This window comes from Microcebus murinus, chromosome 12 (assembly GCF_040939455.1).
Source record: "Microcebus murinus isolate Inina chromosome 12, M.murinus_Inina_mat1.0, whole genome shotgun sequence".
In the NCBI taxonomy this organism is placed as follows: Eukaryota; Metazoa; Chordata; class Mammalia; order Primates; family Cheirogaleidae; genus Microcebus; species Microcebus murinus.
Genome location: NC_134115.1, coordinates 21,312,577 through 21,327,361, shown reverse-complemented (window position 1 = coordinate 21,327,361; position 14,785 = coordinate 21,312,577). Strand labels below are relative to the sequence as shown.

General features: G+C 42.0%; 1 protein-coding gene across 1 annotated transcript in view; it reads right to left on the bottom strand.

Annotated features, from left to right (window-relative positions):
* The window catches only part of GNA14 (G protein subunit alpha 14), a 179,142-nt gene that overhangs the window by 78,852 nt on the left and 85,505 nt on the right, over window positions 1-14,785 (bottom strand). The window contains exon 2 of the mRNA XM_012759773.3: window positions 5,431-5,615. Within this exon, the coding sequence (XP_012615227.1) occupies window positions 5,431-5,615 (185 nt within the window). The remainder of the gene's footprint in view (window positions 1-5,430; window positions 5,616-14,785) is intronic.

Genomic DNA, 14,785 nt, shown 5'->3' with positions numbered 1-14,785 from the left:
GATTTCATTGCTTAAATGTGAACTTAGATGTGTGATGCTTATGTTTTATGCCTGATAAATTACTCTCTCAATAAACAAAAATATTCATTAATGATGAGCAAAAATATATAATTTCCTAATTTAATGTCTCTATTTTCTCACGAGCAAAACTGCATGGTATTTTTTTGTTATAAACAAAACTTACATCTTGAGCCTGCTATCAACAAAACCTGCATCCCTGATTGTTTCAATGATCGAAAAGAAGTTATAATTTCCACATAGCAACAGTAGGAAAAGCAGGGCGAGAAGGCACCACTGATGGGACCTGGAGAGAATGAGACGCAGCCCCTGCCTCCACTCCCCACCCCACTGCTGGATGCTCTGGGCGTGAAGCTGGGCTGGGGCCCTGGGAGACTCAAAGGAAACAAACACAGAATCTGTGATTTCAAGATGCCACCTGGACATGCTGTCAAGGCTACCATCACCTAGTCTAACCAAGATGGCCCAGTGTGGCTGAACAATATAAATGTACTCAATGCTGCCCACTCGGTTTACCTTTGGGTGGAGACTGATTAGGTCATTCCATGGAAAAGGTGACCAGAAGTCCCCCTGCCTGCTATGGAAAAGTTGGTAGGAAAGCAGAATCCGAATTGAATATGACTAAATAATGTGAAGACACATATACCTCAGTGGTTCTCAACCTTGGCTGCCCAGTTAGAATCTCCTTAATCCAAGTGCTCAGGCTGCATTCCAGAGCATTCACTCTGGATCTCTGGGGATGGTCCCCTGGGCCTCAGCATAAAAGCCCCATGGTGATTCCAACATGCAGCCAAGATGGAGAACCATTGCCTCGGATGTTCTAGTGTCTGATAAATCCAGCATCCAGGAGAGGAGGAGCTCGCAGTTACTGAACAGAAAGGCATCCTTGCATCCAAATGTGAGACCTGCAAAACTTCAAACAGAACTAGCAGAGGCTCTGTGAGTCAGTGCAACGCAAAACATTCAGCCTTTCAAGACTAACGGTGGGCTGGATGGCCCAAGTCCATAGTCCCAACTGGGACTGTGAATTCGGCAAAAGTTTCTAATGGAAGAGTGAGATGCTTTCTGAAGGGAAATTCAGACCTCACACTTCTAGAAACATTGTCTTCTAAGTTAAGTACTCAGAATGGAATGGCAGGCAAAATAATCTTCTTACCACTTAATTATTAATTCTTCTTTTTTAAAAAAATAATTGCTTTTGTGTTTGTCATGATGAGCTCGTACAGTTAAATTTAAGTTACGTGCAAATATGACATGACCCCAGTGTAGTTAAGCACCCCTACAAGCAGGAGGGCAGCGAAGAGGCTAAGGGGCAGCCGTGAAGAGCCTGCAGACCTTTTATTCTAGAGATCACTAAATACAGGACTGAAATGCATTTGAGAAGTCAGGCGAGGTTGCCCTTTGCCCTTGGGAAATTCTGTATCTACATAATCCAAGCAGATTCTGCAGAACATTTAAAGGGTTCAAGATATTTCCTTCACTGCAGGACAGGCCTAGAACAAGAGTTTCTCAAGTTCAAGACGCTACAAACGGCAAAAATATGAAGCTCTTCTGGCTTCCGTGAAATCATCTTGAGTAAACATGAATTATAAACTAACACAGACTGAGGAGCTCTGCCACTGCACAAATGCCTTTGTAATATTTATTCAAGAAGTCATAAATTCTAATATGTGCTCATAAAACACTCTTGAGAGACATTCATAAAAATTAAGGCTTATCAACAGAGTAAGCAAATACATATGAATCATCTCTTCAAAAAAAATAAGCATGCAAGGTATAAGAAAATAATCTTCAAGGCTATATCTTAATTGAAAGAACATGTTGGTTAAAAACCAAATGCTGAACTAAGTTTCTGATAAATTTCCTTCAATAAGCAGGCTGTCAAGTAATAGCCAAAGATTTTCAACCACTTAGCTGAGCAATGATCTCACTAACATTTGAAATAAAATCCTCTAAAGCAACTTCTAATTCTCTTCTACAAAATTTAAAGAAAGTGTTCTCAGCTCTTTTAAAAGAAAAAAAAAAACCTCACATATAATGGAAATACTCAGCAATAAGAAGTGAAGAAAAGAGTGTACCACCACACTAAAACCTAATTAAGATTTTGTTTATACCTGTCTTAACTAGTCAATTATTTCAGGTTATGCAATACTTTGTAAAGAAGATAACATATAGCATGCTTCCTAAACTAATTATTGAATACTACTGGAAAATTTCCACTAATCATTTTTATCATTTTATGACCTAAACATGGTAATTTGTTACAGTTTCATGTTTGGAATTAAAACTAGCCCACAGACAAAATTATTAGAAATAATAATAGCACACAGGAAAACAATATAGAAGGAATGGATAAAATGACTTAAACAAATAACAGAAAAAACAATGAGTCCATTTCTTATTTTTGAACTTCCCTCAATAATAGCATTATACTTCTGGAGTGCCATTTAATCTATAGAGCACTTCCTTTTGCTCGTGTTGCCTTATAAAGTAGACACAGCCTGTGCTGTTTGCATTTAACAGATGAGGAAATGGAAAAGCAGAGAAGAGGGTATAGCTTCTCCTAGGATCAGGGTTGGCAAACTACAGCTTGGAGACTAAATCTGCCCATGGCATGAATGGATTTTTGTATGGCTCAAGAGCTGAGAATAGTTTTTACATTTTGTGAATAGAGTTTACAACTGAGCTACACATTAGCCATTACTTATGGCTACTTTCTGTGCTCTAACAGCACAACTGAGTCATTGTGACTGAGTCCATATAGCCCACAAAGCCAAAGATATTTACTCTCTGGCCCTTTATAGAAAAGTTTGCTGACTCCTGCTCTAGACCCACAGAGGAGCTATAAGCAGATCCCAAATTGGGAGCCAACCTAGTGTTCTTTCCACTCAATCTTCTGCCACTACTTAAGCCATTTCAACATGTGGTTCATTCGAGGCATCTGTTTGAGGGGTTAAGAGAAAATGTATGGAACACGAATCTAGATACTTGAAGTAGAAAGAAGGCAGGCATTGAGAATGGAGCCAGACACAGCAGATGAGGAGACAGGAGGGACAACCAACATGTTTTCTAGTTTCATAGGTCATGGAGAGAGAGAAACCTTGCCCCAGGATGGTCCACACCCAGAGTCTCACCCATATCTGACTTACATAATGAGATTTGGGACTTTTTGAGTTGATATTTAGATTAGATTTGGGTCTTACAGTTGATGCTATAATGGCTTATGACTTTTAGGGATGTTGGGATGGAGTGATTATATTTTGCATGCAGGATGGACATGAATCTTGGGGAGCCCGAGGGCAGACTATACTGGTTGAATAGTGGATTAGAGTGGGCCCTAACCCAATGACTGGTGTCCTTATAAGAGGGAAATTCGGGAGCAAACACAGAGAGGACAATGCCATGTGAACACAGAGGCAGAGGCTGGAATGATGGGTCTACAAACCAACGGATGCCAAAGATTTCCAGCAACCAAAAGCTCGCGGAAAAGCAGGGATCAGAGACATCAGAGCCTTCATTTGGAACCAGTCAACTTTGATTTGAGACTTTCGGCATCCAGAACTATGAAAAAAATTAATTTCTGCTTTAAGCCACCCAGTTTGAGGTACTTGTTACAGCAGCCCTAGGAAACCAGTGCAGATTAGTGAGCAAGTGGACGTGGGCTATGAACAAGAACATCAAGGGAAAAGAAGAAAGTGGTTCAAGTTCAATCCCATAAAACCATTTTGTTTAACATATACACTGAGTACCTCTAGAAGGCCCGTGAGGGAAAACAAAACAAAAGCAAAAACCCAGAGGCCTTGATTACTAAGCCTGATTAGTTTTTGCAAACTTATGTGCCAAAGTAAGCAGAAGTGGCTTACACTTGAGCCTTTCCTTCCAAATAGATCTGTTTACACATCCATCCCTGAATTCCAACCTGCACCCAGTCACCTCACTATGATTGGTAAAGGAAATACATTTTACAACAGGGGAAAAGGGATTAACTGAAATCACCACAAGGAAGTTTCCAGCCATGTCTCTTCTCTGAAATAATCTTGAATCTTCACAGAAAGCCTCATGTTTGGAATACATTGCACAGGGTAAGGAAAAAAGAACCATACGCTTTCAAAAAGATATCACATGTACTCAAAAGCAATATATAAGGAAATCGCCACAGTCACTTCTAGAATCTCCCAGGGGCTCAGCGTGCACCTCTCGTGTTACTTGGCACCAGATACGCTGTAGGCTAATCCACCCCCGACATTTTCAGCATGACGCCATTGAAAGTGTAGGCAAGACAAGTTCCTTCATTTCTTCAAGACAGCAAGGAAGTAGTGAGAAAGACGTGAGGTTGCAGAGATAATGTAAAGGTAAGTCGAAAATTTGGCACATACTGTGTTTTCCAATGTAATTCAGTCAATGAGAAGTATAAACTCTAAATTATTTGATCACTTTGAAACTCTCTGTCTATCATATATAGAAAATACAGATGAGTACAGCTGCCACAAGTGCATAATATCAAGTTGTCCTTGGGAGTCTATTTCTGAAGCCCATGCAACTCTGGCATTTCAGTAGCGAAATTCTCTTTAAATAGATCCACAAGAGACCCACCTGACACAGAATGTTTCTCTGCATCATGTTGTAACTTGGTACCGATTATCTCAAATAAACTCTTATTTCTAATCTAGATTCTTAATGAACTCAGACACGGTATTACTTTCGTATGGATGACTTTTGCATTCCAGTACACATATTTTATTTTCTTCCCCTTCCCACCCTCCTGCCTCTTTGTTTTCTTCCGGTTTTAAACAGATTTGTATTTTAAGTACCTGGTGGTGACAGGAAAGCCAGTGCCAGCTCGACAGCATCACCTTACAAGAGAGCACATTGCTAGCTGGGACATAAGCATCGCTCCCATGATTATCACTTAGTTCCCAAGAAGGGAACTAAGTAAACAAACTAATGTAAACAAACAGAGCCCACTGATTTCTCTGAGTAGTCTGCAGCACATTAGTGAAAATATTTCCTGAGACGGGGAATTCCTGAAAAGCCAGCCATTGCAAACCCAACGCCCCCATTGCGTCAGTGAAGAAATTAACTGGGTCTCTTAGTAGAAAGAGAAAATGGATGTCTTCTTTTCTCAGTGCCTGCAACAAGCAACCTAAATAACGGCCCAAACCTAAATAACTTCTGAATCCCTGCACACAGGGTAGCCTTGCAATTCCACGCGACAGAACTCCTGCAGAAGGAAGACCACAGGGCTAATAAAATTCCCCAAATTCCTCTCCGTTATCTCCACCCCAGAGTTTGAGTGCAAGAGCTCCTCTGGCACCCAACCAAAGCACTCCGTCTTCTCGCTCAAAGACATACGCTACCGAGAGCAGGCAGACACACATTCGTGGGCGGGGCAGATACCTCCAAGCGCTTTACCTTATTCTGCTCACACACATACTGTATCCTCAGGGTGTCCATCGCTCTGATCATGGCTTGCATGGCGGTGAATATGTTTTGGTAAACCAGCTTCGTGAACCCCTTTCTGTCTTCGTCGCTGTAACCAGACCCATGGATAATTCTCATTTGCTTGATAAAGGTGCTTTTCCCACTTTCACCAGTCCCTAGGAGACAAAACAAGAGAAAAACACAGTCAGCGGACTTCCAAGGGGACACACTGACAAAGAAGGACCGACCTCCTTCCTGGCAGTATCAGTCCATATCCCAGTTAGCAGGTTGATGGGACAGGCTTGGGGACGGTCTACCCAGTGTTTGTGCAGTTTTAGGCTGCAGGGTAGAGCCATCCTAAGTCCGGGGACATGCTTCCCCACAGCCCTTGCCCTGAGTCCTTGAAGCGACAGGGAACTGTGTCTGAGAGGCCTGAGCGTGTGAGGGGTTTGTCACATGGCCCTGGCAGTGATGGGGGCTGCTTCAGAGGGCGGGATGGATTTGAGCAGCAGGAACACTTGGAGGAGAGAAAAGGGCTAATGAACTGGTCCATTGCTTCTTTCAAACACATGAACACTCTTGATCCTCACACAATGAGGGACCAGGGCTGTGCCAAGTGTCTCCACGCTTGCTTCTCTTCAAGCTCCAGTTTGTAGTGCCCGAGGTTCTGGAAACTCACAACACTTGCACAGGGCAGCCAAGGAGCACTCTACAGTATTTCACCATTCTCGTTGTTCTTAAATGTGGATCAGATGTCCAGACATAACATACGTGACATACGATGCCAAAACTTGACATTCATGTTAGATGGAGACATTGCTTGAAGATAGTGAAAGCTGCTGTATACATGACAGAGATTTATACAAGGGAATAAAAACATTTCCTGATATTCGCTGTGATAAAGATCATTTATCATATCCCATTACCATGTTTTGAACACAATATGTTCTATTCACGGTTCGTTTCCAAATCTAACTATTTCTTTAAGAATTTTATTAACAGTTCAGGTTGATATGCCACCAGCAGGACAAGGTCTCTTCAAATTGAAATGAATGAAAAACTATTTCAGAACTAAAATGGCTCAAGAAAAGTTGTACACTTTGAATGGACTGTATGACATGTGAATTGTATCTCAATAAAACCATTACAAAAAGAGAAAAGCTGTCTAGCTCAATATTTCTGTCAAAAGAACAGAAATTATGTGAAAATCTTAATTAGAACAACATAATTAAGTGATTTTGCTATAATAAAGGCAAAAACTATGGAACAGGATATGTCAATTATAAATATCTTTATTATATTACTCATCCACATTTTGTTGGCCCCCAACAGGACACCCAGGCTGTGCAATGATAATTAAATTTCATCATCTTTTGATTCTTTGCTGACTCAGTCATATAAAAACCATAGTCGTACACATCTTTTCCTACATTTTAGTTATAGAGACATGTTTTTCAGGGCGGGAGGATGGAGCATATTGATAATAGTCTGTTAGCTTGATTGTAACCTGCAACCACTTAAACTGGCAGGGGCGTGGGTCTCTGTGTGTACTCTCGCCAGGGCCCTGCGCATATATATCAGTGGGGCCTGTTGCAAGGGCTCAATTGAGATAAAACTTTTAGGATTTGACCAGACTCTTCCTTGAAAGAAAACATGTTCCTCCAGATTGATCTTCCCAAAACACAAACTTGCTCTTCTGTCTTTCTCCTCAACTCCAGCTTAAAACCCTCAATGGCTTCCCACTCTGCTCAGAAAGAAAAGCAAAACTCCTTAGCGTGGCCAGGAAGGCGGTGTGGGCAGACCCTACGCCTCCGCCAGCCTCTCACGACCCTCTTTCTTCCAGCCTCGGTGCCCCAGCCCCACCGGCTTCTTCCAGCACCTCCTTCTTGCAGCCTTCGCACACGCTGTCCCCTAGTCCTGAGAGGGTCTCCCCACTCCTGCCCTCCCTCGCTCCTGGCCTCGTCTGCCCCGAGTGCATCTGGGACAAGTGCTACAAAGAGAAGTTCGTGGCACCACAAGAACGTATAGAGTGTGGAGACTCGATCTCGTCAGGGAGGCGAGGCAAGGCCAAGAGCGAGGGAGAGCAGGCGTGGGAAGAGCACATCAAGCATAGGGAACAGCATGTGCAAATGAAAATTACTGGTGATCGGAGGGTTGGGTGACCTAAACGGGAGTGTTGAGTGACTTAGGCTTTACATGCTGCATAATGATATAGCAGAACGTGTGTTAGTTAGGGTCAATAGCGCTGGGTACACTCTGCTTTGTTTCTTCTCTTCTTGTGACGACTTTCTCACCTGCTCCCCCACAAAATGAATGTGCTGGCAGAGGGTCCTCTACAGCCTCAACAACTACAGGTAACCGAGAACAGGAGCCCTCGCCCTGGGGCGGCTTTTTGGTTCACAAGGATGGGAAGCCTTTCGATTGGAAGGTGTCCCATTGCCATGGGGTTCACTTAGATGGGGTGGGGTGGGGGGTAGGGGGTCCACAGGCCAGAGGACTTTCCATCCTGGGCCCAATCTGTAAAATCACAGAGTGGGAGAAGGAACAAAAATTACAATTCCATTTCTAGATTCTGCCTCAAATATAATTAAGGGAAATGGCTCTTCTTCGTTTCGTTTTGTTTCTCTGTTTTTATATTTAAAAAGAAAATCCAACAATGGTTTTAAGTACTTTTAAACTCTCATTATCATCAAGAGCCTGCTATGTTTGAGGTGCTTGTCACTATCCCACTGCAGCTTTCCTCCTTGATAAAATCTGCAGACAGCGGCAGGGGAAGGCACTCCTGCAGAGCCATAGCACAGTCACCCGAGGACCGAGGACCGAATGTCCCTTTCCCTGCCTTTATGCTCTCTGACCTCTCAGCAGGGGACAAAACTGCTTCTGGTCCAAGACTCCCATAATCTCCCCAATCTCTTGCTGTAGCTTGCCCTGGACCCCTCGTGCCCCCGACCCCATAAACATGAGTTATTGCCTTTTCCAGAGGAGACACTCGATTACTTTCCAATCAAACATACAAGGCTCGCTACTCTGCCCTGGTTGGCATGTACAGACGATCTGCGTTCTGTGTTAAGTTAAAGCTCACCCCCACGGCTTTCTGGGCTTCCTGCTCACTGTGGGCGAGGTGTGTGCTTTGGCCCCGCAGAGTCGGGTGCTTCCCTACAAGACACCTGCTTCTGACCCCCACTCAAATCGTGTTTCTCAAACCTCAGTCATTTGTGTAGCAACCTTGTGATTTGTGTCATACCCACATGTCACCTGTATGATTATTTAATATTTAGCCTTAATTTTTTATTTAAGTTAGCTCATTATGAAAGGAAACCTGAATGTCACAATTAAAAAGCAGTATCATTTGTCATGATTAACCAAATTACACTTAATAAAATAAAGAAGACGTCTTCAGCGATGTTTCGACCAAAAACATCTTGTCTATCACCAGTGATCTGGGGACAAGTTTTTAAAAAATAATACACGTGAATTATCACCCACTTTACATGAAATTTAACTTTTTACTTTTCATCCTTAGAGGAGATTTACCCCCAACTTCTCTCCAGAGGCTTCTGAAATTCTACCCATGAAACTCATCCAAATACAAAATAACCCAGGGTTGGTTGAAAATCCACATAACTGAAAAAGGGTCAACAAAATGTCTTAACACTAAAATTCTAAGCTTTCTGAGATTTGAGAAAGCAATACGAGGTTGAAGTTTCAATTCAATTTTAAATACACAGAAAGGCTCATGGAGGGAACAAAACGTTGCTTTTAGCATCCAGGAGGGAACAGAGGCCAAAGCAAAATAAATCCTTTCCAAGTGATAGACCAAGGACACCAAAACAGAAAGCCAATTGTTCTGAAGTTTACCTAAAATTCAGAAAGACTGCCTCCCAGAGAGCCAGCCAGAGCTGATAAATCTTCCCAGATGGGTAGGGCCGTCTCCAATTGTCTGATGTTTTCTGAAACCACCGTGAGAAGCCACTGTTTTTAGCTCAGTTTTACAGGAGACAAGGTAAACAGCACTAAAATGTATGTCAGAATGAGAATGGGGACACTGTCCTGGATGTTGGTCATATGATCTAAAGGATCTATGTGCCCAAAACGCACAAGAGGGGCGTGCACATAACTGATGTGACCAGCAGGCTGTCTCTCTAAGGCTGGGGACCTTATTTCTCTTGTTCTCTGGTATCTCTGGAGCCTAAAATGGAGCACAAAGTAGGAGCCCGATAAATATCCGTGAATGGATGTTTATGGACTGTAGACGACCAGGCCAGTTTCGGCTGTGGGAAGCAATAAGGAAGTGGGTCTGCCCGCTCAGAGTCTGTTGAAGAATACAGAGCAACCTCACCCAGGAGCAGTCGCACCTTGACCGCCAGCTGCCCTTTTTCAAGAAGACACTCAAGACCTGGTGCCAGCAACACCCGGGAGGCTCAGGTTGCGTTTCAGGGCTTTTTTACAGTGTGGACAGGTGAGTTGAGAAAACTCCTTTTGCAATCTTTAAGCAGGAGTGGTTCCTAGCAGCCAGGAGGCCTGCCTTGAGGAGAGTGCCTGGACTTGGGGCCACTCTGCTTTTGGGTCTCTCTAACGTGCAGCTGACCTTGACAGTAGCCACTTACACAGTGGGAGTTTCTGCACCTGCATGTGCTGCAATCCTGGTGCTTGTTATTCTAAAGATACTGACTCATGAGAGAATCGGCTAACACTGGGGACAATTCTAGATGATTGCCTACCCAAGTGCAGAGCAGAATCCACTGGAGGGACGGGGAAGACACTCATTGAAAATGCAGAATCTTGGGCCCTCCTCGGTTCTATTGATCTTGACTGGCCTGGGAATAGGCATCGTAATCCAGTACTCCTGGGGTTGTGGGGTACCCCATCCACAGACTGGTTGGCAAACACTTTTTCAAGGCTCTTCAAAGGAGAACTTCTACTGGTAGAATTTACCTGGGACTGGAATGCTCAAGCTATTACATCTCATTCAGTTTACTCGGTGGGTTTTTTCCTACCAAGTTCCAATTTCATTTCTGTATGAATAAAATATCCCCTTGGGAGCTCTGTTTTTCCATTTCCTGGGGAAATGTGTGTTTTAAAGTGCCAGTAAGATTTGCTTATTCAAGTCAGTCCTGCCTGCTTCTACCCAGCCCCTATGTCACCATCACAACCAGGTCACTCTTCCCAGCTTTTGTTCTTGCAAATAGAACAGAGGTGCTATTTTTCACCATAAAAGGAGAAGTAGCAATGTCCTATACAACTCAGAACTGAAAACAATTGGAGACAGGGTTCATTGGCTGCCCTCTAAACAAAAGAGGTTCATACTAGACTTAAAGTTGAAAGAAATTAAGGTGATGAGGCTGAAGAGAGAGTTTAAGATGTAAAAAAATAACAAAACAACAAAGAAGAATTCAAAAGATGCTGTATTATTTTTGATAGCCTTTTTGATTCATTAATCTGCAAAATCATCTTTATTAATTAACCAAGAAGAGCAGCGATTCCAAAGATTTCCTGCTACTTTCTGTCATCTTTGGGTCTCATTTTGATCAACAAAGTATGTTCAATTCCAAACTTAATTTGTGAGTAGGTCTTACATAAGGCAAAGTCAAACAGTCATACTAACCATCTTTAATCACAAGGAATTTTTGAATAATTGTTTTTCTAATTTGAGGTATCAAAAAGAATGTACTTTTCATATTTGCCATGAGTGCATTTAAAAGTGCAAATGCAATGAGACTAGCAAGGCTAATTTTTACTCTAAATTAATCTGAGCTATTTATCTACACAATCAAATTGTTACAATTTGTTATAAATGTGACATTCTTTTAGAATCCAATACAAATGTTTAGCTTAGCACTAGATGCTTTATATCAGGAAACGGTTGGCATTTATTTATATTAATCTCTTGTCTATAATCACATAGTCCAGAGCTCTTTGAGACTTGCTGAAACATTAACTGAGCCTTCCATAAAGAGTTACACAATTTTGCTTGTTCTATGACAATACCTCATATGTATACAATGCCAGAAAAGTAGCAAAATATGCAGACTCTTAAGAATCTAATGCTTGTTAGTGTCAAAACTCTATTTTAGAAGATTCCCTTAAGATCAATTGCTTTTACCTAAAAATGAATAAACCACACAAAGGACAGGGAAAAACCTATTCAAATAAGCTCTGTGACTTTACCGCTAAAATATGAGTGATTGCATTAGAAAGACAACTCATTTCACTTGTCAAGAGGATCATGAGATCACTTTGTGCTCTGAGACGGACTCATCATTGTTTTGCTTTTTTAAAAAAAGTAAATTGTAAGCACATTCATTAATGGTTTTAGAATCTTCCACAATTCACTAGTGCTCTTGAAAATTAACATTTCCTTCATTCTTACAGAAATATTCACCAAGAAATTATAACGCCAGGGCCCTGGTAAGACTTTGGTCTCTCTAGCCTTTGAAAGACTATGGGAAGTAATTTAACATGAGAATGGTTGACATAAGAATGAGCCTGAAGTCAGAACTCGTCCTTGCATAATCCTTGCGGTTGTGCAAAAAATTTGGCTTTGCTCATATTGAAGAAGAAAAAAGAGAAAGAGTAGGGGAAAAAATTACTTAAAGGAAAAGAAAGAAGCCCTAAAAAGATACAATGGCCTTAAAATCCTTAAGCCTCAGTAAAGGCAAGGGAGGAGATGAGGCAACCATCTGGATACACTGAAACATTTTGCCGAGGCCAGGCGTGGTGGCTCACACCTATAATCCCAGCACTTAGAGAGGCCGAGGTGGGAGGATCATCACTCGAGCCCAGGAGTTCAAGAACATTTTGCTGTAACACCAGCATCTACAAAGTACCTCACCCACTTTTCTATCCTCCTCCCTCTACCCCTAAAGATGCATCTAAATGAAAATGCAATAAATGCTAGTTAAACAAAAGGAGCTACCAGTGCAATTAAACATAGGATCAGATTGAGAATGAAAACATGGAAATTCTAACACTATAGGTCTTTAAAAGTGTGATGCTCTATCAGCCACCTTGGAAAGCTAGGAAATCGTTCTCTTGAAGTCCATCTCAGAATTCTGGCAAACCATGAAATTCATTTTATTTAGATTTAAATATGTATACAAATAGGAATATAGTGTTTTTCAGCCCACCATTGTGATCAAAATATGCAAATTTACCCTTGAAAGTTCCAGTTGAAGAAAGCATGGGCACAAAAACAGCAAGATACTGGCAAGATTATGTCAACCACTTAAAACTCAGGCCTTGTCATTTTCACCTTCCTTTACCTATCCACGTAGGCCTGCTGACTCCCTGGCCAAAGCCTCCAACTCATCCTCACACTGCTCCAGCACCACTTTCGCCAGGAATCCTTCTGCATTCCCAAGAAGAAAGACTCCTTCTCTTCTTCCTGTCCCTGCAACATCTTTATGTACTATTACTGCTGCATTTCCCATGTTTATATGTCCTCTTCTTACATGCTTATGGGCCTGTTCTTTAGTCCGTGAGTTCCCTGAAGTCAGCAACTGTCTTCTCCCTTTTGAGCCCCAGGACCCTGGACAGCCTGCTCTAAGAGTAGGTGCTCGATCAATGTCGGAATATTGGAAGCATTATCTACTACCATCTTCTGTAGCACTCCTTGTCTAATCGCCACATAGCCTTGGAATCATTCTTACCATCTCATTCAGGGGGGCCCTCCCCCTTTAGTTGTCCTTTCGGTCTTCAAATCAACAAACAAGTTCGTGGCTACTCAACTCTTGAGTTCTCATCAAAAGGTTTTCATTATGGCTTCATCTTTGAAATTCTTTGAAAGAGAGAGATTTCTTTTCTGGCGTACACTGCGAACCAATCCAATTCAGGACATGCTTAGAGTATTTCCCGCCATTGTTTATTAAGCATGTATGGAGTGCCCTGGCTGAGCACTGATTCTAGGGCGTGAGTCTCCACCAAGAGGAGAAGCTCAACTCCCCAGTTTCCTTTCCTCCAGCCCAAAATCCCCAAGAGCCCCAGACTCCCCAGAACCATAAGCTCCAGAATGACTAAGACCAAAACATTTGGGTAAGAATGTTTCAATGTGTCTCTCACTAATACACCCAAAATTCCTTAAAAGCTGGGCACAGGCTTGGACTACAGGCTTGCATCTGTAGTCCCAGCAACTCAGAAGCCTAAGGCGGGGGAATCACGTGAGGCTAGGAGTTCGAGACCAGCATGAGCACATAGTCAGACTCTGTCTCTAAAAAAATTAGCCAGTTCATGCCTCTAGGTAATACCAGTTACTCTGGAGGCTGAGGCAGGAGGGTATCTTGAGTCCAAGAGTTCAATGTTGCAATGGGCTATGATCATACCACTGCACTCCAGCCTGGGCAACAGAGTGAGACTCTATCTGTACAAAATTTTTGTTTAAATTTTAATTTCTTAAATATATATATTTAATTTCTAAGGAGCAATCTAATGATTCATGATTAGTAATCGTCTCCAGCCCCATTGACCAGGACCTCTCTCTGTTTGTGGGAAGATATTTTCAAAGACAGGCTGGAACCCTCTCTCCAGAGTGGGTTGAAATAACCAAGGTGACCGTATCTTCTGGTTACCCAAGAGAGCCATAATTTCTACTCGTTGTCCTGAGGTAATTATTCCTAGCATCCTTCTGTATTCTCAAAAGTATCCTCATTTGGACAACAAAGTATGTAGTTATACTAAGTGTAATTCTGCCTTATTGGGGGTAAAGGGGACTTCAGAGCGTCCTCTGGCCTTGCTACTCTGATTCACCACTTAAAACATACAGTCTAAGATAAAGAAATCCACAACCAACCAGCTTTTCCTTTTCATACAACCTCCTCCTTAAAAAATAACTCAGATTTTCGGTAAGAAAATTGTGGCAATTGCTGGCACATTTCTTACATTGGGAGGATGTACTTTTTGCCCTTGCTACAAAGCCAGCTGAACAACATAACCCAACTAGCTGCTTGGTCACAGACAGTGGGGAAACATAAGCAAAAGAGGTCATTTCCACTCTGAGAAATCTGTAGACGAGATAGTTATTATCTATATTAATTATATCTCCAGTGACCTACTTTTGGGGGAGAAAAAAATCTTTCCACCAAAAGCCAATCTGATATATCTTCAAAGGCTGTAATTAAACATATAAAAGACATTCTGTTGTTATAAAGGAAAAAAAGGAGAGGTAAAGTAAGCTCTCTCTTTTTATATTCTACCAATTAGTGGGATGCCTTTGCTGTCATAATAACAAGGGTTGTTCCTCCAAGGTACAGGGAAGCAAAGAGAACAAACTAAGGCTTCCTCTCAGTGTATCCCAGTGATACAGACATGTTTTGTGGCCTTTTTTTGAACGATGGAGAAAGTGGTATGGCAT